This window comes from Zonotrichia leucophrys, chromosome 3 (genome assembly GCF_028769735.1).
Source record: "Zonotrichia leucophrys gambelii isolate GWCS_2022_RI chromosome 3, RI_Zleu_2.0, whole genome shotgun sequence".
NCBI classification, from domain to species: Eukaryota; Metazoa; Chordata; class Aves; order Passeriformes; family Passerellidae; genus Zonotrichia; species Zonotrichia leucophrys.
This window is the reverse complement of record NC_088172.1, coordinates 53,480,959-53,501,902: the sequence shown is the minus strand read 5'-3', so window position 1 is coordinate 53,501,902 and position 20,944 is coordinate 53,480,959. Positions and strand designations below refer to the sequence as shown.

The 20,944-nt window shown below is 41.1% G+C and overlaps 1 protein-coding gene across 4 annotated transcripts in view; it reads right to left on the bottom strand.

Annotated features, from left to right (window-relative positions):
• The window catches only part of SYNJ2 (synaptojanin 2), a 65,893-nt gene that overhangs the window by 5,551 nt on the left and 39,398 nt on the right, over nucleotides 1–20,944 (bottom strand). For 3 of the 4 annotated variants that reach the window (XM_064708224.1, XM_064708225.1, XM_064708227.1), the window contains exons 12-23: nucleotides 19,378–19,569; nucleotides 17,207–17,291; nucleotides 15,861–16,001; nucleotides 12,761–12,953; nucleotides 10,947–11,105; nucleotides 10,578–10,734; nucleotides 8,704–8,821; nucleotides 6,654–6,872; nucleotides 5,332–5,410; nucleotides 3,986–4,154; nucleotides 3,439–3,573; nucleotides 735–869 (exon numbers count right to left, since the gene is read on the bottom strand). In XM_064708224.1, coding sequence (XP_064564294.1) covers nucleotides 735–869; nucleotides 3,439–3,573; nucleotides 3,986–4,154; nucleotides 5,332–5,410; nucleotides 6,654–6,872; nucleotides 8,704–8,821; nucleotides 10,578–10,734; nucleotides 10,947–11,105; nucleotides 12,761–12,953; nucleotides 15,861–16,001; nucleotides 17,207–17,291; nucleotides 19,378–19,569 — 1,782 coding nt within the window. The remainder of the gene's footprint in view (nucleotides 1–734; nucleotides 870–3,438; nucleotides 3,574–3,985; nucleotides 4,155–5,331; nucleotides 5,411–6,653; nucleotides 6,873–8,703; nucleotides 8,822–10,577; nucleotides 10,735–10,946; nucleotides 11,106–12,760; nucleotides 12,954–15,860; nucleotides 16,002–17,206; nucleotides 17,292–19,377; nucleotides 19,570–20,944) is intronic. The other variant, XM_064708226.1, reaches the window with a different exon arrangement.

The following is a 20,944-nucleotide window of genomic DNA, read 5'->3' as shown; positions in this document are numbered from 1 at the left end:
CTATCAGGTGAGCATCACAGAACTTCTAATTTGAGTCTGGAAAATGTACACAAGAGAGAGAATTTTGGGCTGCAAGAAAAACATGATGTATAGCTTGTCTAATACAGGAGGCAAAGGTGATTATGCTCATCTAGCAATTAGCTTTCATCCAGAAGTAGCCATAAAAACAGGAGCAGCACAGCTCTGGATGGCATCTCAGGGGGGCAGAGCTTAGGTAAAAACCATCACTTCCCCTTGTGCCTCGCTGAAAATCATAATCCACTTTGTATTTCTTTCATAAACATAAGAATTGCTTGGGAAGAAGAAAAGGACAAAAACTGTCCAAAATAAGTATTTTATCAAAGGTTTTTAAAATTCTGATTACAATTAATTCAGAATCCAAAAAACTGCAAGAAAACACACAGTGACTGCAGAAGTCAGCAGGCATAAATACCAATTATCTTTATTGCCACAAACTGGCTGCTCAACTTACTAACCTGAGCTAGTATGAAACATATTGGCTATTCTATCCTTACTAAAGACATTTCTTTTGTGGAGTGTCTGTCCTCCTGAAGACAAACTTCTCCCATTACTAATGGCAGTAATACTCAGGCTGAAACAGGCTGGGAAGCAAGTCCAAGTCCCTCGACAGCCTGACGTTTCAGAACAAGGTATGACCTTCTTTGTCACCCAGACAGGGCAGGCTGAAGCTGTTCAGCTGGGGCCAGCACCACGTTAAAGAGAGTTCAACTCACCGGGAGGGGGAGGCCTCTGTGGTGGCTGCAGTGGCTGAGGCCGGGTAGGGATGGACAGAGACCTGCTGGGAATGCGGCGGCTGCGTTCCCCGCTGGCCTCCAGCTCCCGCTTCAAATCAGCGAGGTCTGCATCATCTAGGGACATTAGCAAGTGTCTGGGTTAGATACACACTGGGTGAGGCACACCAGGTCTGAGAGGTCAGGAGAGAGGTGACCTCTCTCAAGCCTCAGCCGGGTCTCTCAGCAACACCACAGCTCCATTCACATGTTTTGCTCTCCCCCAGTGTCTGCCTGCTCCCACTGCAGGAAATATCTCCCCTTTTGTCAAATGCTTTTCTCTCTCCTTTTCCACCATTTATTAGCTGTTTGCACCAACACAAAGAATGCCTGCATCGCATTCCAGGGTTATTGGGCACCTTGTTAGATTCTGAGATTTTCACAGCCAGACTTAGTGGCAACCTGCTCCCATTCAAACTGTCATGGCTAGTCATGGTGGATTCTTTGCTTTCCATCCCAAACACAGGAATTCCATTTGAGGATCAGGCACCTCTTCTTGCACAGGAGAACTGTTTTTATATCAGAGAAAAATCTGTCTGAACAGTTCAATCATGACATCTCTGCTTTCCAGGATCATCTCCTAAAAGGTACAGCTGCCTCAATCTGATGGCTCTTGGCTGCACCTTACATCACTACCTAATTACTCAGTCTTTCATCCCACCTAAGCCTTTCTGACAGCTGGAGAGGGGTGAAGTATGGATTGCTTTATTCTTCTCCATCTGCTATAGTGTGGACTTTGATTTCAGCCCTCTCACCCTGCCATGGCTGCCCAGCTATGCAGCTCTTGTTCTTTAGAGCTCCAAGATCCACTGGGTTTAGTTTTGTCCCTGTGTTTTGGAGAGATGGGGAAGGAATTATGCAGCAGCAGTCTCTTACACTTCAGGCATTTGTAAACAAACCCTTGTTTTTCGAAAGCTGTGCTCTGCAGGGGATCACGAGCTGCCTCACAGCTTCCTGCTCCCACTCAGCAGCAGATGGCAGCCACAGAGACACAGCCTCTGGTCTGCCCAGCCCGCCCTCCCGTGCTCTCTGCATTTTCATTACTTCTAAGCTGCAGATTTGGGCTCATCAGCAGGATCCGAGGAGTCATGCAGGCACCTGGAGGCATGGTTTGAAGTTCTGGCAGTAAAACTGAACACAACAAAAGCCAGCCATTACCACTCAATTCCATCCCTGAAAGGCTGCTGGTAGGGACACCAGTTTCGTGAAGCTGTGCCCTTCCCTGGCCTCAGAAACACACACACACTATTGTGCCTGTCACTGTTTTCTATCCGTGCCTACCACCAGCTACACAGTCATCATACCTTCAATTACAAGGTATTCAGGCTGAATTGGGAGTTTATGGAGGAATCTGAAATTGCAGACACTTCAAGCTTAATTGAATATATCATATTTTGAGTTATGTGAGACCATGACCCCTCCCTGACCTCCTTCAAACTATACTCCATTACCTCTATTTACTTTGTGATATTTTTTGTGGAGAAGAGTTAGTGTGAGTGACAAGATTCACTGCAATTCTCTGTGGCTTAATGAATCATCACACAATAGGCCAGAGGTGATTTGAGGGCAAGGCACCCTATAATACAAAGTGATTGACTTCACAGTATTTAATAATGACTGATCACTCCTTTACTCAGGGATAGGCTTGTGGGTCTGGCCACACTGAACCCAGCCTATGACTCAAGGTGGGCAAGAAAGCCATAAATCACTCTGTTTGGAAAATCTGTCTGTGTAAGTGTATGAATTTTGTTTAATCTTTTTGAACTCTACTTCTGACTCAACCTTTGAGGGTATTAAAAGTTTTCATTTTTATGTCAGAAGACAAAGCACTTCTGAGAGAGTGCAGAATGACAGCTACTGAATCACTGCTGTCACAATCAGGTGTTTAATACATATCCCAGCCTGTCAACACTCGGCCACTCAAGCACGTCCTGATCACATCCCATTGTAAGACTGGCTTGGCTCGTTCCTGCCTCAGTTTTTATCAGTTTTCTCTCCACAGCTTTATCTTCTTTTTACCAAGTCACTTCACAATAACGTGCAAACAAGCCAGGTAATTGAGGAAAAAGGTTACACATTCATGAGGTACCTATAAAATTATTATATGTATATATATTCCATGAACCTAGACTCCTTCATGAATAAATCAAATGGGAACAAAGGAGAAACTTCAGGCCTCTGAAATAATTTGAACACAGCAACCTCCCAGCTTACAGCTAACTCTTCTGCCACTGCTACTGCTCAAAGGACAGAGTTGAGCCCATCACTGAATCAGCAGGATTCTTCTGGTTTGATTTTGCTTTGGCCCTCACCAATAAGAAAATAGCATGCGATTTTTTTGTTGTATGTTCTGGTGCCAAACAACATCAAATGGATAAAAATATTTAATTTCCTCTGTCTAGAAAAGCATTTTTCAGCTTTCCTGCCTTGTCCTATCCTAGAGAGGAGAATCATCATGAATTTTATCATTTGTATTGCTGTTATGCCTGAGGACCTCAACTACAGTCACTAACTCAAGGGGAGTTGAGCATGAATAGGTATTACAGGAGAAGCTAGAATGGAAATATAAACAAACAGTGAAATACATATAACAGGAGAACAAACAACAATCCTTTAGGTCTTACCTTAAGGAAGGTGGATACTTTACCTTTATACAGGCGGGGGGTTTGTGCAGATTTGTTTGAAAGAGCTGTGGATGTACAGTGTGTATCTTCTGCTGTGTCTGCTGCTAGGTGTTGACACAGAGCGTCCTCTAAATAATCATCTTCATCCTCTATATCACCTGGATTAAAATATTAGATAACAAAGAATTAATAAGAAAATTCATTCTTTGTCTCTCTACACTCCCGATTAATTAATCTATACTCTCAGTTAATTTAATAATTTAATATATAGGTTGGGCAAGATTCTTGTGTAACCACACCATGAGTTTCATTACAGTGTGTCTCTACAGGCAGCTGTATCATATATTGAATTTGCTAACATGTAACACTGAATTGACAGGATGATCTAAGTAACAGTTCTATGCCCAGGCACAGTCAGGTCATGGCTTTAATTACAGTACTCTTTTTAATAAGTGTGGCTTCATTACAAATTAAGGTACCACTGACACTCATACTGTCCCGCACTGACTCTGTGCAACTAAAGTCAGCAAAGCAATTTCTCACTACTTAGCTTAGAAGCATGTTGCTTACCTTCTGACTCATAGTCCAAACTTGAGAAGTCAAAATTTTCTTCCAGAAGGTGGGAGTTTGCCGTGGGGGACATGGGGACAACGCTGTCCCGTTTTCGAGCAATTTCCTCCTGAAGGCCCTTTAGCCAGTCCTTAGTCTTGGGCTGGATCTTCACTGTTCTGCCTCTAACCTAAGCACAGAAAGAACTGTTTCCCTTTGCCAAGCACCTTCAAAAAACAAGAATGCTTGAACAGAATAATCAAGTTCTGTCAGCCTGTTCAGAATCTTCTTACCCCCACAACCAAGTTTTCAGACTGTAAAAATATTCTTGAAAGAAAATGAGCTTCACAGCTCAAAAGCACTGCTGCTGCCTTTTGGGAAATACTGGAGAAATAGGTGAAAAATCAAATATTGTCAAAATGACACTGGAATAGCAATATTGGCATGAGAGGGTGCTGGTTTTGAGTCAGCAGCTTTGAAACACACAAGAGTTTTGTATCTACTGCTACCTGTAAGGAGACTAACCAGACAAATCTCATATGTGATGTACGTGGAAGGTGTATTTTCAAACACACTAGGACTTCAGCTGCTTATGTGTGTTGCTCTATGATATTTAGGGTGAAATGCAGACAAGCCAGCAGCTTTGACAGGAAAATCAGTTTAAAAGTTCCCAACTCAGATTCCCAGCACCTTCACATACTGTGTGCACACAACTGTGTTTCAGTCTGTGCTTGAAATTACATCAATAGCAGGAGTCAAATTAGAAGATAAAACTGCAAATATGAAAGAAAAATGAGAGTTAAAATCCATTACTTCAGTATTAAGTTTACAGGGCAGTCACTAACAGTTTTTTCAACAGGGGGTCGATGATTTGTACAGTATGTGTGTGGGAAGGAAAAGCAGGGGATGTCAAGGTAAACTCCTACTGCTAATGCTGGATTTGCCATGGAAGCCAATGAATCATGTTCTTACAGCTTAGCAGAAGGAGCCTATTTGATACTGAAGAAACAAAAAATCTCCAAACCACAATCATGAGGATTCTTTGGCAACAGTATGAAGTCACACAGAATGTCAGGAGAACTGCTTCAAGCAGCCACAACCATGAACAAGTCGCTGTGTTCTGCACAGGTGTCAGAGGCCAGATCCTAAGCACTGCTTGGGATCCATGAAAAGTCACCTCATGCCATCCTGACACTAAAGTACTGCATTAATAGACTCAGCAGATGTGAAAGTAAAGGACTTCATGAGCACTAACTCTTTGAAATAATGCTACTTGATTTAGGTAGAAACTCAAGTACTTCACTCTAAGCAACCACTTTTGAGAAATTTGTTATGAAATTATTATTATAGGTTTGAGAAAGGCTTACTTTAGCACCATCTATATCCATAACACGAAGAGCTGACTTGCTGTCTGCAAATGTCACCAGCATTTGACCTCCACAGATCCTAGTGAAAAAAGGCAGAGGAGAAAAAACATTTTATTTCATTGAATAAAATCCTTTGAAGGCTAGCATGATAGAAATCTACCATATAGATCAATATACAGGATACATATGCAGTGCTATGCAGTTGGTCTTAGTTGTATTTTCCTTCACAATTCTATTTTTTGAGGAGGAACAGGTGGTCTATGAATCCCAGCTGGGCTCCTTTTCTCTCCAATCCTCCCTTGCGTGACCCCAGCACCCTGTCCTTTTCTGGATCACCCCTGGAACAGCAGGACAAACATCTCAGTAGCTGTTGGCAGGATACCCAGTCCAATAGCTACACTCCCTCTGGACTAACTTCTGTGGTTCTGCATATCCTACACCTCAGATGACATGTGATGTTCCCAGAGTTGTATTCCAACAAGATCTAAAGCAATTAAAAACAAAATAAACCAAGAACAATCCACCAAAACATGTTCTTTTCTTGCTCCTTTCATTTACAAGCAAGGTGGTGCTGTTTTTCCTGAACAGCTGCTTTGGAACCCTCAGCTTATATCAGTACTTCATAAAACTACACAATAACAGGTCATCAGCTTTCTCCACTAACAAATGAATCAAATAAACATGAACAAGTTTTTGGCAGTGTTTCCCAGAGGTCACTGTTAGGTCTTTTGCCTGTATTTCTCAAAACAGAAGTCTCACAGCTGTGCTGGAGCCCTGTAGAGAATCAATCAGAATGAAATAAAGCTGCTCTGCCAGAAGGTATCACACTCTCCCTCTCAAACCCAGTGGGTGATAGCTCTGTGAGAAGCTGTACTGTTAACAAACAAGCAAAATGACCCCCAACAGGAAGGAGAGCCAGCCAGGAATTCCTGCCAAGTGTGAAAGAGTGGTGGAAGAGAGCAGACCCCCCCAGAGGAGGTGAAGCAGGGCCCAAGGATCCACCAGAAGCAGCAATGCTTGGAAATGAGGCCTGAATCTAAAGATGATGATTTACATCAAAGTCTCTGCTTTTATGGCATTGTACTGAATAAAATTATCTTCCAGTCAGACAAGAGACCTGCTGGATTACTTCTTTAAAAGGTTGTTGAGAGGTGTAAGATATTCAAAAACTTGCATTCAATTTCTAATGAAGAACTGAAAGTGCAGTAAAGGAATTCTACATACCCAATTTTCCAGTACAAAGTTAACTCTGTCAGGACAATAGGGATCTTCTAGTCTGTGGTTTTTAATAGATGCCATGCCATTTCACATGCCACACTCACCTGACCAGAACAACAGTGCCATAATCCTCAAACATCTGCATAAGCTCTGTACGCAAGTCTTCAGGAAATTCATTTTTCTCTTCAGGTGTTGGTGACAGCAGATTCACCACTACTGTGGCATCCAGTGGTCCCTGGAAAGATGACACTTCTCGGAAAACACTGTCACGGGCAGCTTCATTAACTTCCTGAACTTCCACTTCTACAATAGCTAACACTGGCCTACACAAAACAAAGGAAAAATACTTATTTAAAAATAAGAACTGCTTATATAAAATTAAAATCTATATAAAGAAGGAGAACAGGTAAGATTCATTTTTTCTGCAGTGGTTAACATCATGTCTTGAGCACTATTAACTATATTTCGTAGTCCTGCATTAGCTGAATGTAACTGAAGACACACCATAAGTGACTTGAAATAACAATTGTATGAAGCACTTATGACAAACCTACAGACCAAAATTTCAGGATACTTCATTCATTATCAAACAGCTGTGGCCCCAAACATCTAAATATAACATGTTATTATTATATATTATATTATTAGTATATATGAAAATATATTATTTTCTGTTAGACAAGGCCACATATCTTACAAAATCTAAGGACAAGGTATTCTAGATGTATAATATTGTCATGTAGCAAATATGTGCCACTTCATTACACTAAAGCAGCCAACACTGCAAACTTGCTTCTTGAGCCATTTCTTACAAATTACTTCTCTGTGTGTTAGATTTGAATAAAATTGAGAGAGCTGGCTGAAAGAGCAGAACTCATCTCATCTCAGTGGATGCAATCCACACTCTCCGATTTTCACCTGCATATACACACAGACCAGTGACTGGGACAGATGCTCTTACAACTGTGTCAAAATTGCTGCCTTCTACTTGCAATAGTCCTGGCTCTTGAATACACATTACCAGAACACATAAAAGCAACAACAGCAGGGCTAGAAAGGGATAACAGAGGGGAAAAATGTATAGAAAGCATTAACTATTTCCATAAGCATTGTGAATCATAATGCATTTCCATATGTCACAAAGATACAGCTATGCCCTTTTTCTAGCACAAACCTTAGGAAAGCAAAGCTGCTGACTGTAATTAAAAAGCAGCTTTTGGAGTCAAGTTTGCTGAAATAGAAAAGCATGTATAACAGTCATGTTTCACAGATCCCATCCTCAGGGTCCTACATAATGAGAGCAGCAGCTCTGCTGCGCTTTGCAGAGCACAGCAATGCCAGAGCCTTGACACAAAGAAACTGATTGCAAGAGGCATGTTCCTTCACTGCTAGGGGAATACAGAACAGTCCTGGCATGCAAGAGCACCACCAGAAGCACCCAGACAGCTCCTGGGGGTCACTGAGCATTGCTAGGAGGAGCAATATTGTAGCATTTCCACAAAGCATGCAAGGGGTGAGAGAAATAATCTGAATATAAGGGACCTTTCAAAGTGTATTTATCTCAGAATTTTTTTCTCAGAAGTGAAGTAGAGAACAATTTTATCAAAGATAGGTCATTCACATCCCTAAAGAGAAGTCAATTATATAGATCAACCAGAAACACTGGCCTTTGATTTTTCTACCTTTTCCCATTTCCGTCTTTAAAGGAGGCACAGAAGCCCCACACTTGAGTACTTGAGTGAAGAGGCCAAACTCATCCCTGTGTGGCCTGGCTTACACTTCTTCAGGCCACACAGTCTCAACCTCCTCCTCTCCTGCAGCAAGCTGAGTGGAAATCCATCAGAGCAGCTTCCTTAGGTATCAGAGCTTTTCAAACCCAGTAACAGAAAGCTCTGTTTTCTATACCTCTTGCTGCAACTTATCCAACCCTGGCTGCAATCACCGTGCAGGAAAAATAAATACATGACTTTAGATACTTGCCACTCTAGTATAAAACTCACCCTGAGAGGAAAAGACCCATGAAGCAGATACTGAACATGGAATAAAGGTGTAATTCCTGTTTCAATCAGACTTAGTCCCTTGCTCTGAAGGTGTAATTTAGCATGACACATTTTAACCTGGCACATTTTAAACTCTCTCTGATTATTTAGTTACCTGTGGTCGGATGCTTGCAGCTCTGCTCTCCCATAGTACATCAAGGCTCCAGGGGTCCAGGTATGCCTGACTTTAGTATCAGCACTCAGATCACTGTCCAGAAGATTAATCTCTCCAGCTATGCAGCACAAAACATAATTTAAAACTCACTCAAATCTAGTTTTAGTAGCAGTTAAACACTATTTTATTAGGAAGCTCTCCATGGACCCTACTAGTGGGCGGTGGGGGTTCTTTATTTCTTGTATATATATCATTGAAAGAAGAGCTTGTGTCCTACAAGATTTACAAATTAGGGACTAGAAAGAAAAAAAAGAGAAAGGACTGGGAGTGAAACTGAGATAGCTGATCAGCAGAGTAAGAACCTGCAAAATTGTTGATCAGAATGTCACCCAATTAATTATCTGTACAACAAGGGTTGATAGAGTCATATTAGTATTTTACCTCCTACCTCAACACTGAGCATAAAACCAGACATTGCACTTGGAAACTATTTTGTAAATCTGAGTATTAGACAGGGATTGGAGGAATAATACACAAGAGATATGAGAAACCAAACCCACGAAAATCCAACCTCCAGATTATTCCATTGCAACCCTTAAGGTACAGAAAGTGCTCCAGACATGACACTAGAGGTATTCTATTGTTGTTAGTAACAAGGAAGTTTTTGGGTCACTGTTTGACTGAATGGATAACTCTGTCCCTCTTTCCTGTGAAGTTGAAAATGAGTTAATATGGAATATGGCATTTCATCCTAGTCACTCACACTGGGGCTACACTTTCTTCTCATAAAGCAAGCAGTCATTTAGCCTATAGCAGCAACAAGATGCAACACAAAAAGAGCTGAGAGGCAGAAGAGCCTTGCCACCAGCAGTAAAGGAGAGGAACTCCGGCAGCAAACTAAGAAAGCTGTGCAGGGCTGGGAATGTACCAGTCAGTTATGGACCCATGTGAGCCAGCTGGGGCAGACCTACACAAGAGGGCTGTTTTAACTTCTGTATTATATCTCATACAGCTTTTCTTCCCTGGACTGCATCTCTATCAATGGTTTAGGCTCCTCATTTTAATTTGTTTTTCATTCCTTAGATAAGAGGGAATAACTCTATCATGATGACAAGCACTTTTTCACTGCCCCAGTTTTGCTTTGTAGTTTTTACACTTAACATAGTCATGGTATGATTTAGATTCCAAGCAGAAATTTCCAGGCATGTGAAAAACCACATCTGCAGGCACAGATCAAATTAACTCTCCAGCAATTACACTCCTAATATGAATTTATTCAAATTTTAGAAACACTGGGGGATAGACATTCCTGCAGACTAAGAGAATGATTATGAGAACTATCTCGATATGCAAAGAAATACTTTTTATTTCTTAACTGCAACTTTTGAATAACAAGTGAAAATGGCCTTTCTGTTGTGTTGGCCACTCATGAATTCAAAGTACTTTATCAGGACTAATGAATGAAACCTCCCCAATTCTATAAACTAGAAGAAATACTCCTAAGAATTACAGTACAGAAGAAATTACAGAAAACTGTTTCTACATCTACTGAGAAGTGCAGTTTTAACTATCTAGCCATTATAACACAGAAACTTCATGTGGACTAATGATTCTGTTGAAAAACAACAGAATTATTTCTGTACTACTACAGCTGGGCTGTTTTCAGTTCCTTAGTGAGCTCCCAGCACCTGCAGCATAAAGCCTTTGGTCACACACCCCCAAGAAAAAAGGGCCTTCTCTATCTCTGGCACTTAATCCAGTGAAGCTGAAAGAACATCTGCTTGAGTAAAGCACCATTCAGTAGGTTAAGCCCCCTTTAATGGGTTCTAGGTGACTTCTAACACAACTTTCAGATAAAGAAGGATTCTACACACCTGTTTTTTCAAAGGGCAGTTTCTTCCTCCACCAAAGCACTCTGTCAGTCCATGCTGGGGTTCTGCACTTATCACTTGTATCATAAGCCTCCGAGCCAACGTCGTATTTATATGTTGGTCCAAAATTAATAGTCCCTTCATGGAAGTCTTTAAAAATCTAATTAAATAAAGAACATCTCTTTAAGTTACAGATGAGAAAGGTGCCACTGTGATGTACCAACTTCCTCACAATGCTCTGATTTTTAAACCAATTGCTGCATTCAAGTGCTACAAACAAGGGTCTGAAATGCAACCTCTTTACTCTCTCAAGGAACAAGAAAGACCCAGCCAACATGCAGTTATTCAAGAAAATGAGACACACTGCCTTACTTTTCCACTGGATTTTTGCTGCTGTAGTTGATCAAATTCCAAAAGTGTCTTCCAGTCTTGACGTTTGAGAAAATAAAAGACTTCTTCATACGTTAGATCAATGCGATAGTTAAAATCACCACACCAGAAGACATAGTCATGGGAGAACATGTTCTGCCCCTAGATTTGAGGTACAGAATACTGTTAATGTTAAATCACATTCATGAAAACACCTTTAAAATGCACTGAAATGTAGCACTTGTCTCTCTGACTTACTAAATACTGGACCTACTTGTCACAATTCATTTGTCAAAATTCATTTTGTGCTAAAATAGAATGGTTCCTTCCCTGGCTTTGGCACCCCACTGAGCTGAATTTTGTAAACAATAATGTCAGACTCCGACCCCTCTTTCCTGAAGGTATGTCTAAGCTGGATCCTAGCTTTATATTCACAATTTGCCTCTCATGAATATTCAAAATATGTTTGTTTCCCTAACACATTTCACATGCATATATTTGCATATTCTAAATATAACACAAAATGTGCTTCTGGTACCAAGGCAAATTTAGCAACAAGCTCCTGAGTAAGAACAACCTCCAAATTCGATCTTATGTGCACGTCAGAGTTTTGTAAAGGTATTGAAATCAAACGTCAATGAAAATTCACTCCAGTTCTAAATTTAGCATCCTATCCTCTAACCAGTCTTTTTTTTTTTCTTCCTTCCTAGCACAGCAATAAGCCTCTAAACACCAGAGATTCATAAGGGAAACGTTCCAGGCTGTGGCAGTCACAGCACTAGAGGGCACTCTTTATATGCATTATACACACAAGGTACCTTTAGGGGCTCTAAGTACAAAGGACATCAAATAGTTAACCAGCTAGAAGAAAAAACTACCATAAGCACAACTTTACAGCCATTTGGAACAGATCCTCTTTGCAGGACGTCCAGTCTGTCAGTATTAGCTCCTACATAAACCAACTGATTGATATGCTGCACGTGCCAAGCCTCTAAACCTTACAAACAACAGGAAGGTAAAATTTTATGCTTTGCAACCTAAATGCCATTTTTTGCTGACTAACCAGAATACACAAACTCAACCAATCCCGTCCTGGCTTAGGCCTTTACAGAGAGGCCCAAGAAAGAAGGTATTGTGGAAATTAAAGCAATCAACATTAAGGGAAGCAAAGGAGCCCTGCCACCAAATCCCATGGGTTATCAACTGGCCTGAGGAGACAAGCTGGAATTAAAAACACTAGGGTGACTGATTTGATACAATTTAGGGGAAAAGTTATTCATGCAGACCAGTGGTGCCTATTGCCACGCTCTGAGAGAAGCCAGCAGTTCCTTGAGAGTGACACATTCAGGAGGACGAAAGGAAGGGAACAGAGGGTACCATGCCAGTGCCCAAGAACTGATCCATCATACCCAACCAGAAGCAGCCAAGGCACTGCTGCACTGAATGGCATGGATGGTCTTTCAGGAATTCTCACTCACTAGAGCCAGCAAGAGCTATCAATATCGCTCTCCAGCTCCAACATCAGTCATCTAGAGCTTAACTGCTCAAAGCCAAGGACTTTTCAAGCACTGGAGCAACTCTGGTTTTTCAAAGGATTGGTACTTTTGTAAAGCAAGTACTACATTGGGTAGTACCTCCTCTTCTGTGAAACATGCTTCCCTATTTATTTATTTATTTATTTGCTAACATTTTCTTTCATGGTACTGAGATGCCTTCTTTGATGACCTGTCATCAAAGACAGCCTGAGACCAGCTTTCATGATGTAAAGATACCACCTTTATCTCCAATACTTTTACCACACATACATCTACACTTACCATTGGGAAGCTGAGTTTCTGTGTGATTTCTTTATAATCTTCATTCCTCTCTTTCACCTGAGTCTGCCCAGCAGTCAAGTGACTGCATATAAAGCAGAAACTGGTACTATAGAACTGAAAACGAATGCTCACTGCCCCTTTATTACCAGCTTTTCCTCCCATTCCTGTCTTCACGGTGTCTATTGCTACATCCCTGCATTTAAAAAAAAAATAGAAAAGGAACAGAGTAAAGGGCTTCAGGGACAAACATTCAATTAACTTTGGCTGCAATATAAAGGGAAAAGCCAGTTTACAATGCCATGTCTTTTCCCCTCTAGAAAGCTTGCTGCTTTTAGGCACATCTTTTAGTTTCTTGATGTTCATGTACTTATATTTCAAATTAAGTTTAATACAATACTACAAAAAACTATTTGAAAATATTTTTCTTCTTTTCTCATCCCTTCCAAGCAGACCAGCACAACCTAATTTCTGAAATACTGGGAATTTCTACAGAATATACTTTTCAAGTTTCCCTCTACCATGATCCTTAAAATATTGACAATAACTAAATTTTACCATTATGCTTCCTTTTACTTTTGAACATATGGGAATGTGCTTTTCAGACAATTAACAATTTACTGTTCATATGTGTTGAAACCCAACTTCACAATTCATGATGGATTTTCCATTTAATTAAAGAGCAGCAGATCATAACCCATACTTCATTAAATCAGATGTGATAAAATCAGAGATTATTGGATACAACTATTTATATGTAACTTCTCAAATGAGTTCTGTACTGATGACAAATTGCTTAAGATCTCCATGTTGCTAATCACTTAGTATTTCAATGTGATGATTAGCACACATTTCACTACAGAAAGATAATTTGATAAAGCAGACCACCTGCTCTCAGGGTAATTTCTCCCAAATAGCCAGGCTACTCCAAGAACAAAGCATGGCTGTCTGATCAGACAAGTAAATGGTGAGATCATTGTTTTAGCCAACCCTAGTACAGTGCATGCCTTTCCCAGTGAGAAAATTTTACTTTCCAGAGAAAACATCAAGCAGATCTGACAAGAATATTACTGATGTTAAAAAGGGACGTGCAGAAAACTGCTAAGCCTTATTTGAGTTAGTCTCAGAAATTCATGATGTAAATGATGCAAGATGTTACAGGTCTCCTTTTCCCACCCCCTTCATTTTCCTCTCTCTTCCTCCCCCATCTTTTATACTTTTTTTCTCTATCTTTAATTTCCTGTCTTTTTGTGACAGCAGGACACCACCAGAAGACACCCTCAGGGAGGCAAAGGAGGAACATCAAAGTTTTCTGTGAAACAATGGGTTTTAAGCACTCCTACAGAAGCACGGTGTTCAGTCTTTTCACTCTAAAGTTCTCCCTTCCTGTTGCCTGCCAACCCATCTCCTGGCTGGTATTCAACTGATTTTCATTCATGGCAAAGGTTATGCTGAAATAACCCGCTGTAAATTCAGCTGCTTGTATTTCATCAATCATTTCACTGATGTATAAACCAGCTATTGTCTCATTATTTCTCCGTTCTCTGTCTTCTGTCTAAATCTCTTCAATCTCTGTAAGCATAGAAGCATTTTTTTGCACTTCTGATCATTTTTCCTTTCCTCTTCTAGACATGGGAAAAATATGCAAGCATACAGGTTAGATTTGATTATGCTCACATAGCACATAGCAGCACATTTGCATTAAATAATGAAACTTGGTCAGTAAAATCAACTTCCCTTTTTCTCTTGAGTTTCAAAGGGCTACATCCAATTTCCAGCAGTTTGACAACTGCAACAGAACCACTGTGCTGTTCTGCTTCTGATGTCCATTTAAACCACGAATTTCCTACTGGATTACTCAAATTTTTTTAAGCCAGGTGAAGAGTCACAAACTGAGAGAAACACTTCTCCTCTGGACTGCTTCATAGCAGCAGCAAAAAAAAATTCTTTAAATAATTTTGAAGAAAGATTACTGGAAAGCAGCAATGCAAGACCATCAGAGTTACCTGCATTGTATTGCTCTGTCTGGCCTACAGCCCCTGATGTTGCACAAGCTCTGTTCTGAGGTTTTCAGTAGATATGAGATCACAGGGAAGAAAGAGGCAGCTTTTGATATTTTAATCACAAAATGCAGTGGCCAATCAGTGCCCTAATATGGGGTTAGCAAGGAGTGTTTGGATCTCGGGGCTTTAAGGTCAGACAGATGCCCAAAGATAGTTTTGGCTAATTATTCACTTCCTAACCATTTACATTTAGCCTGCATCATTCTTTTACACTTAGCCTGCATAATTCTTGCCCATAGCAAAGGCATTTTAATGCAAGTATCCCCATGGGTAATTTTCTAGGAGGAGTTTGATCACTCTCCAGGGACAGCTGAGTCAGTAAGCAGAGGATACATAGCTCTGCACTCTCCTGACTGGGCACACAGTTCTGGTTCTCATGTCATCTGGGAAAGACAAACACTTCACAGGTTCTCTTACCTCTATAAAATGTCAAGGGCCAAAATCAGGTCTCTTTCCCCCATTCTTTTTAGGTCTAGAACTATCCCTGTTTCCATAAGGAATCATGGACAGGGCTAGAAGTAAAACCTGCCCTTCAGGCAGGGCAGGCACTTCCTTCATTCAGTGCATTAAACGCTCTTGGACTTACTAGCCCAGGTCATTCCCTTCCCAGGAAGATTGCACCCAAACAAGGTGCTCCACCCTGACTGCCCACCTGGAGCAAGCCTGGCTTTGCAGCTACCTGGAGGAAGGCACTGAGGCTGCCTGGCCTTTGTGCTACCCAGGGAGATGGACTCCAGCCTGTTGCTGTCTGGAAGCATGCCTCTTCTCCATGCTGAGCAGAGACCAGAACACAGGTTTGCATGACTCCCACCAAGATGAGCAAGTCCACCCCATTTTCTCTGGCCATGCTACAACACCAGATGTCACTGAAGACACAGGGTGAGTTTTGGGGCTTTTTTGTTTAGCTGGTTTGAGGTTTGTTGTTGTTGTTGTTAGATTAGTTTTATTTTGGGGTGGGGTTTTTTGTTTGTTTTGGTTTGCTGGGTTTTTTTGTTGAGTTGTTGCTGTAGTTGTTTGTTTGGTTTGGATTTTTTTTTTACCTGATGAAGGGGACATGATATGGTCGTACAAAGATGAAAAGACAAACACCAACAAGCTGTGCTGATGTCAGCTGAATGTAGCGATGAGTCCTGGAAATAGCTTTCTGAAGCTGCTCTCCCCACATTTTTCTATTCGTTGTACTGGAACAAACATAAAATCATTTAATGGAATCAAAACAAACCACATGCAGTCAATAAAATGAACAGACTAACTGTGCCTTAGGTTTACAGACTTCCCATTAGGCTGTAGAACATGAAGTGCTGTAGAATGCATGGCAGAGACCAACAATACCTCCTTGTAAGCCAGCCTAGAGTTAGCAGGGTCAGTGAGCCCAGGCACAGCACACAAATAGAGTTATCCTGCTTCTGGATGTGTGAGGGATTTGTCTAATACACTTAGAAACACCCACACTCACATGACATTGGATATACCCATTCACTGGGGATAACTGGAATCTGATTACAGCAATCATAACCATAAAAACAAATTTCCAAATCAATCTCATGACTTTTAACTTTTTTTGTGACTGGAAGGTGACTGGCTACTCACAGCTGTTGGCTGTTCCTAGCAAAGGTTTGTAAATAGCTGCATATACCTTCATATCAGTGGATCTAGCTTTTTCTTTTCTCCAAAGTCAACATATCCATGCAGATATACCACCAGCCCAGCAGCCACACTAAGCACTGCTGTAACTTGTCATTCCCAAAACAGACAACTAAGTGGCCAGCCTAAAGAATCAGCATTGGAAACATGATCTTCAGCATTCCACCTCCACTCAGATTCACTAGGATCAGTAAACACAATGGCCTACTGCACATGCTGATATGCCTACCTCAGGCTTTGCATTTAACATCTTCTCTACAATTTTCACAAATACAATTAGCCACAGAGACATTTTTAGACAATTTTAGAATTCCCACATGAATGGCAATTATGTTTGTAGTCATTAAGCACATTTTTCCAACATCAGACAGGGCTTTAAGGACAAGTGTTAGATCAAGCTCAACCATCAGAATTCTTCTCTGACAACATAAAGACTTAAGAGACTTAGGAAACTGAGCACTTTCAACATCATCCCAGTGACATTTTTAAGGGAAAACATATTTCCAGCTATGGTTGCAGACAACAGACTTGGAACTGAGTGAGCCCAGTGACCATAAAAATGAACATGGCCAGTTCCTTTCGGGAAGATTATGTTCTTTTTGTTGGGGTTTTGTTTGTTTGATTGGGTTGGGTTTTTTTACAGTTGCAAGGGGTTTTTTTGGCTGGTTGGTTTTTTAGGTTGGTTGATTAGGAGTTTTTGTTGGTTTTGTCTGCTTGGTGGTTTGTTTTTTTTTTTACGTACCTGGCATTCACAATGTTCCCTGCACTTAATTCAACCATCTCTTCAAATCCCACTGCAAATATGTCAGGAGGGCAGTTATCATCATCTGTTGGCAGGAAGGAAAAGTCATGCCAGAATTAAAATTTTGTTGTTTCTTCTAATGATTTGTATTCTAATTTCTGTCAGAGATCCTTCCTGTATTTCTATCTTGTGTATCCCCTGCCAAGCTATACATATTCATAGCTCCTTTAATCTAATCTCATAAAACATCCCCTGCAGTTCCTCTGAATTTTTTTCCTGCTTTTCTCCCACCAGTTGGTCTCCATCTCTCCTGCAGGAAGCAGTTCAGAACAGAGCATTATACTGTAGCAGTGTTAAGCCCTCTCTCCCACACCCCACTCATCACTAAAGCCACAACACCTCACTAGTCACCATCTCTTACCCTCTTGTCATTTTATCCAACGTGCTCCTCCTTTCTGACATAGATTCCTGTGCAACTGAACTTAATTGTCTAGACACCAGTATGTCACCTCCATCTCAATGCCTTTAGCAAATTTATCTAGTTTAAGGATGCTTCTGAAGTTTCTTCTTGCCTTCTTTCTTCCAAGTCCTTCTTAGATCACTTATATTTAAGGTTAGATCACCCTAGAGCACAATGACCCCCACCCCTCTTTCCCTGGCTCTGTTTATATTACTCTGAGGAAACATCAAAGATCAGATGCTGTCATAAAATAGTGTGAAGCAAATCTGTTGACCCATTAGGTCTGTCCATTGCCTAAAGAGTTTTAAATTTTTTTAAAGTGTCATATGACCACAATGACTGTAACTTAATTCAACATGAAGATCTAAATATAGACAAACAGAGGAACCTAAATCAAATCTGACTCAGAAATCACAAACAAAAAGCAGCATATGCAGCAACTCTGTGCAGACACAAGGGTGAAAGTAGCATGACAGCTAGCCTCCTTTACTAGCTTAACCAGACAGGCACTGTCACGTGTATTTCCCATTAATAATTTTGGGCATCTGTCTTTGAACACTTGCCCATTTGTGTAGGCACTGCACTGGCATTAACATGGGTTCAGACATTTGCATGGTCGCACCCTAGCCCTGCCCATTCACATAACTCAGCTCTCTTCCAGAAGCTGCTCAGACCTACCATGCCACAGCTGCCTGCTCCTCTGCTTCTCTCAGGGGACAGTCTGGCAAGGCTAACACATGACAGGCTCTCAACAAATTTTAGTGTTATGGGCACAGTCATGTGCTAACACATCTGAAGTGTTCCTGAAATAGACTAGACTGGACTAATCACTTACCTAACCTGCTCAGAATACAGTGGTCTGCACCTAATCACATACCACTCAGGAACTAAGGGTTCAAATGAGACAACTTGTATAAGGGAGCCAAGGATTTGAGGAATGTATTCCTGAGCTACAAGGTTAGGTACAGGACTATGCCTGTGATGCCTGCAGAAAACTAAATGTTCCACCATAACAACAAAAGCATGGGTTTTGCAACCACTCAATTTTTAAATGACAGAATGTTCCCTTCTCATTTACCTTAATAAAAAAATCTGTAAATCCATTGCAATACCTGACCTTGTTCCATAAATAAGAAATTCAGCAGCCAATTTCATCAAGCCACAAGCATAAGAGTTCTCTGTACTGCTAAAGAAAGGAAATATTGCCTTCAACAAAGTAAATCTTTTTGTCTGAAGGCTTTGATAGTAACATTTCCAGACAAGCTCACAGTCCAGACTGCATAGATATGTTTAGCTCCAGATGAGAGACCGAGATGCTCTGATGGCACCTAAGCACATAGCTCCTGCTTACGACAAAGAACAAAGAACAGAGATATGGAAGAAGAAAATTATATACAGGGTGCAGAATAGGTAGATACATCTCAGGATGGCATGAAAGAGAGCTCTGAATTCTGACCTGCTGAAGGTTTGAAACAGTCACATGGACTGTTTCAAAGTGTTCGAAGAACTCTGACTGTCAGGAGCTCGCACACCATTCCACTTCTGCAGGGCAGCAAAAGCATGGAGAAGCTGAATACACCCCTAAGAACTGACAGAAAATGCCCTCCAAAATGTACTGCCTTTAAAAGGCTGGTCAAATCTTGTGTCCTGACTCACTGTCTCTAGAGATGCCAGCAAATACTGCTTACACATTTTGACTGTGAAGTCTTACCCTGAAATTCTGAAACTCCTGAGAGCTTGGGAGAGTCCAGCAGCCAGTCTGTCAGCTCACTGGTGCCAAGGATATTGCTTCGAAACTGCTTTCCCCCATTCACATTCCAGGTCCCCGTGGCAACACGAACACGCTTGGAGCTTGTGAATTCAAACTGACGCTCTGACATGGCCTTCAAAATACTTGGAGTTACTGACAGAAGAGGGGAGAGAGAAAGATGGTGTTTAAAAGAAGAATGTGCTGTAAAAGGACAGAAACCATCCCCACTGCAGCAGCACAGTCACTCTGAAATAATAACATTACCCTAGCAGCAACAATACAAAAGGTAGGGAATAACTCCTATGGCAGTGGCAGTAGCTACAGGATAACTGGGGCTGATGTCAGCAATTTCTCTTCCAGAAACCAGGCACCCTTTGAAAGCTTGGGAATGGCTGCTCACAGGCTTTCAGCTTACATTTTTCTGTACTTTTTCAAGTAATATGCAAAAATTCTTTTATCTCTCATAATCTTTTTGGTTCAGTCTATAGTACCATCATGGTTTAACCCCACTGGGCAACCAGTGCTTAGTAATACTTATTCCCTGCTCCCCCAGCTCATTCCCTGCCCCTGCAGCAAAAGGCGGGAGAGAATCCCAAGAGTAAAAGTGAGAAAACACATGGACTGAGATAAAGACAGTTTAATGGGACAGAAAAGGGGAAAATAAAAATAGAATTAGAATATACAAAACCAGTGTGGCACAGTGCCCAGTCAGTTCCAAAGCAGCGGCCCTCAGAGGGAGGGGGAGATTTTCCCCCCTTCCCAATTTATATACCAAGAATGGCATCATTTAGTATGGAACATTTCTCTGGCCATTTGGAGTCACCTGTCTTGGCTGCATCCCCTCCCAGCTTCTTGTAGCCTTCCCAGCCTTCTGAATGGGAGAGCATGAGAAGTGGAAAGCCCTTGACTTAGTATAAACACTATATAGCAACAGCTAAAACCCTCAGTGTGCGTTACCAGCCTGCTGTGGTTTAAACACAGCTGGCAACCAAGTACAGCACACAAGCGCTCGCCCATTCATTGGTCTCAAATCCAAAACACAACATTATACCACACATGAGGAAGCCAATGAACTCTATTCCTGAAACCAGGACAAGCAATCAAGCACGTCATAAGTTACAACTTAAACTGAAGCCTTTAGAAGTTTAGAATGTGGAAGGAAAGATGGAGAGCAGCACAGTCTCACATCAGTACAAATCTAGCACTGCCATGCCTCTCCAGCTGGGCAAGAACTCTTCAAAAAAAACCCCTGCTATATTTACTTATTTTGCTGAGTATAGAAAATTAGCAATGTGCTTCTGCTGTCTAAACAAATGAAGCAGAGTTAATCATTAACTACCCAACTTGCAGTCAGGCATGGAGAAGTAATCTATATTTTCCTTGCGGTCAACATCAGGGAACAAGCCCAGGACTAAAGTGGTGCTGAATGGTTCTCTGGAATAAACTGACCACCCAATACTTGTTGTGGGTGAAATTATTCTATATTTTGTTTGCAAATATCTTCTCAGATAGAGCTGAGTTTATTCTA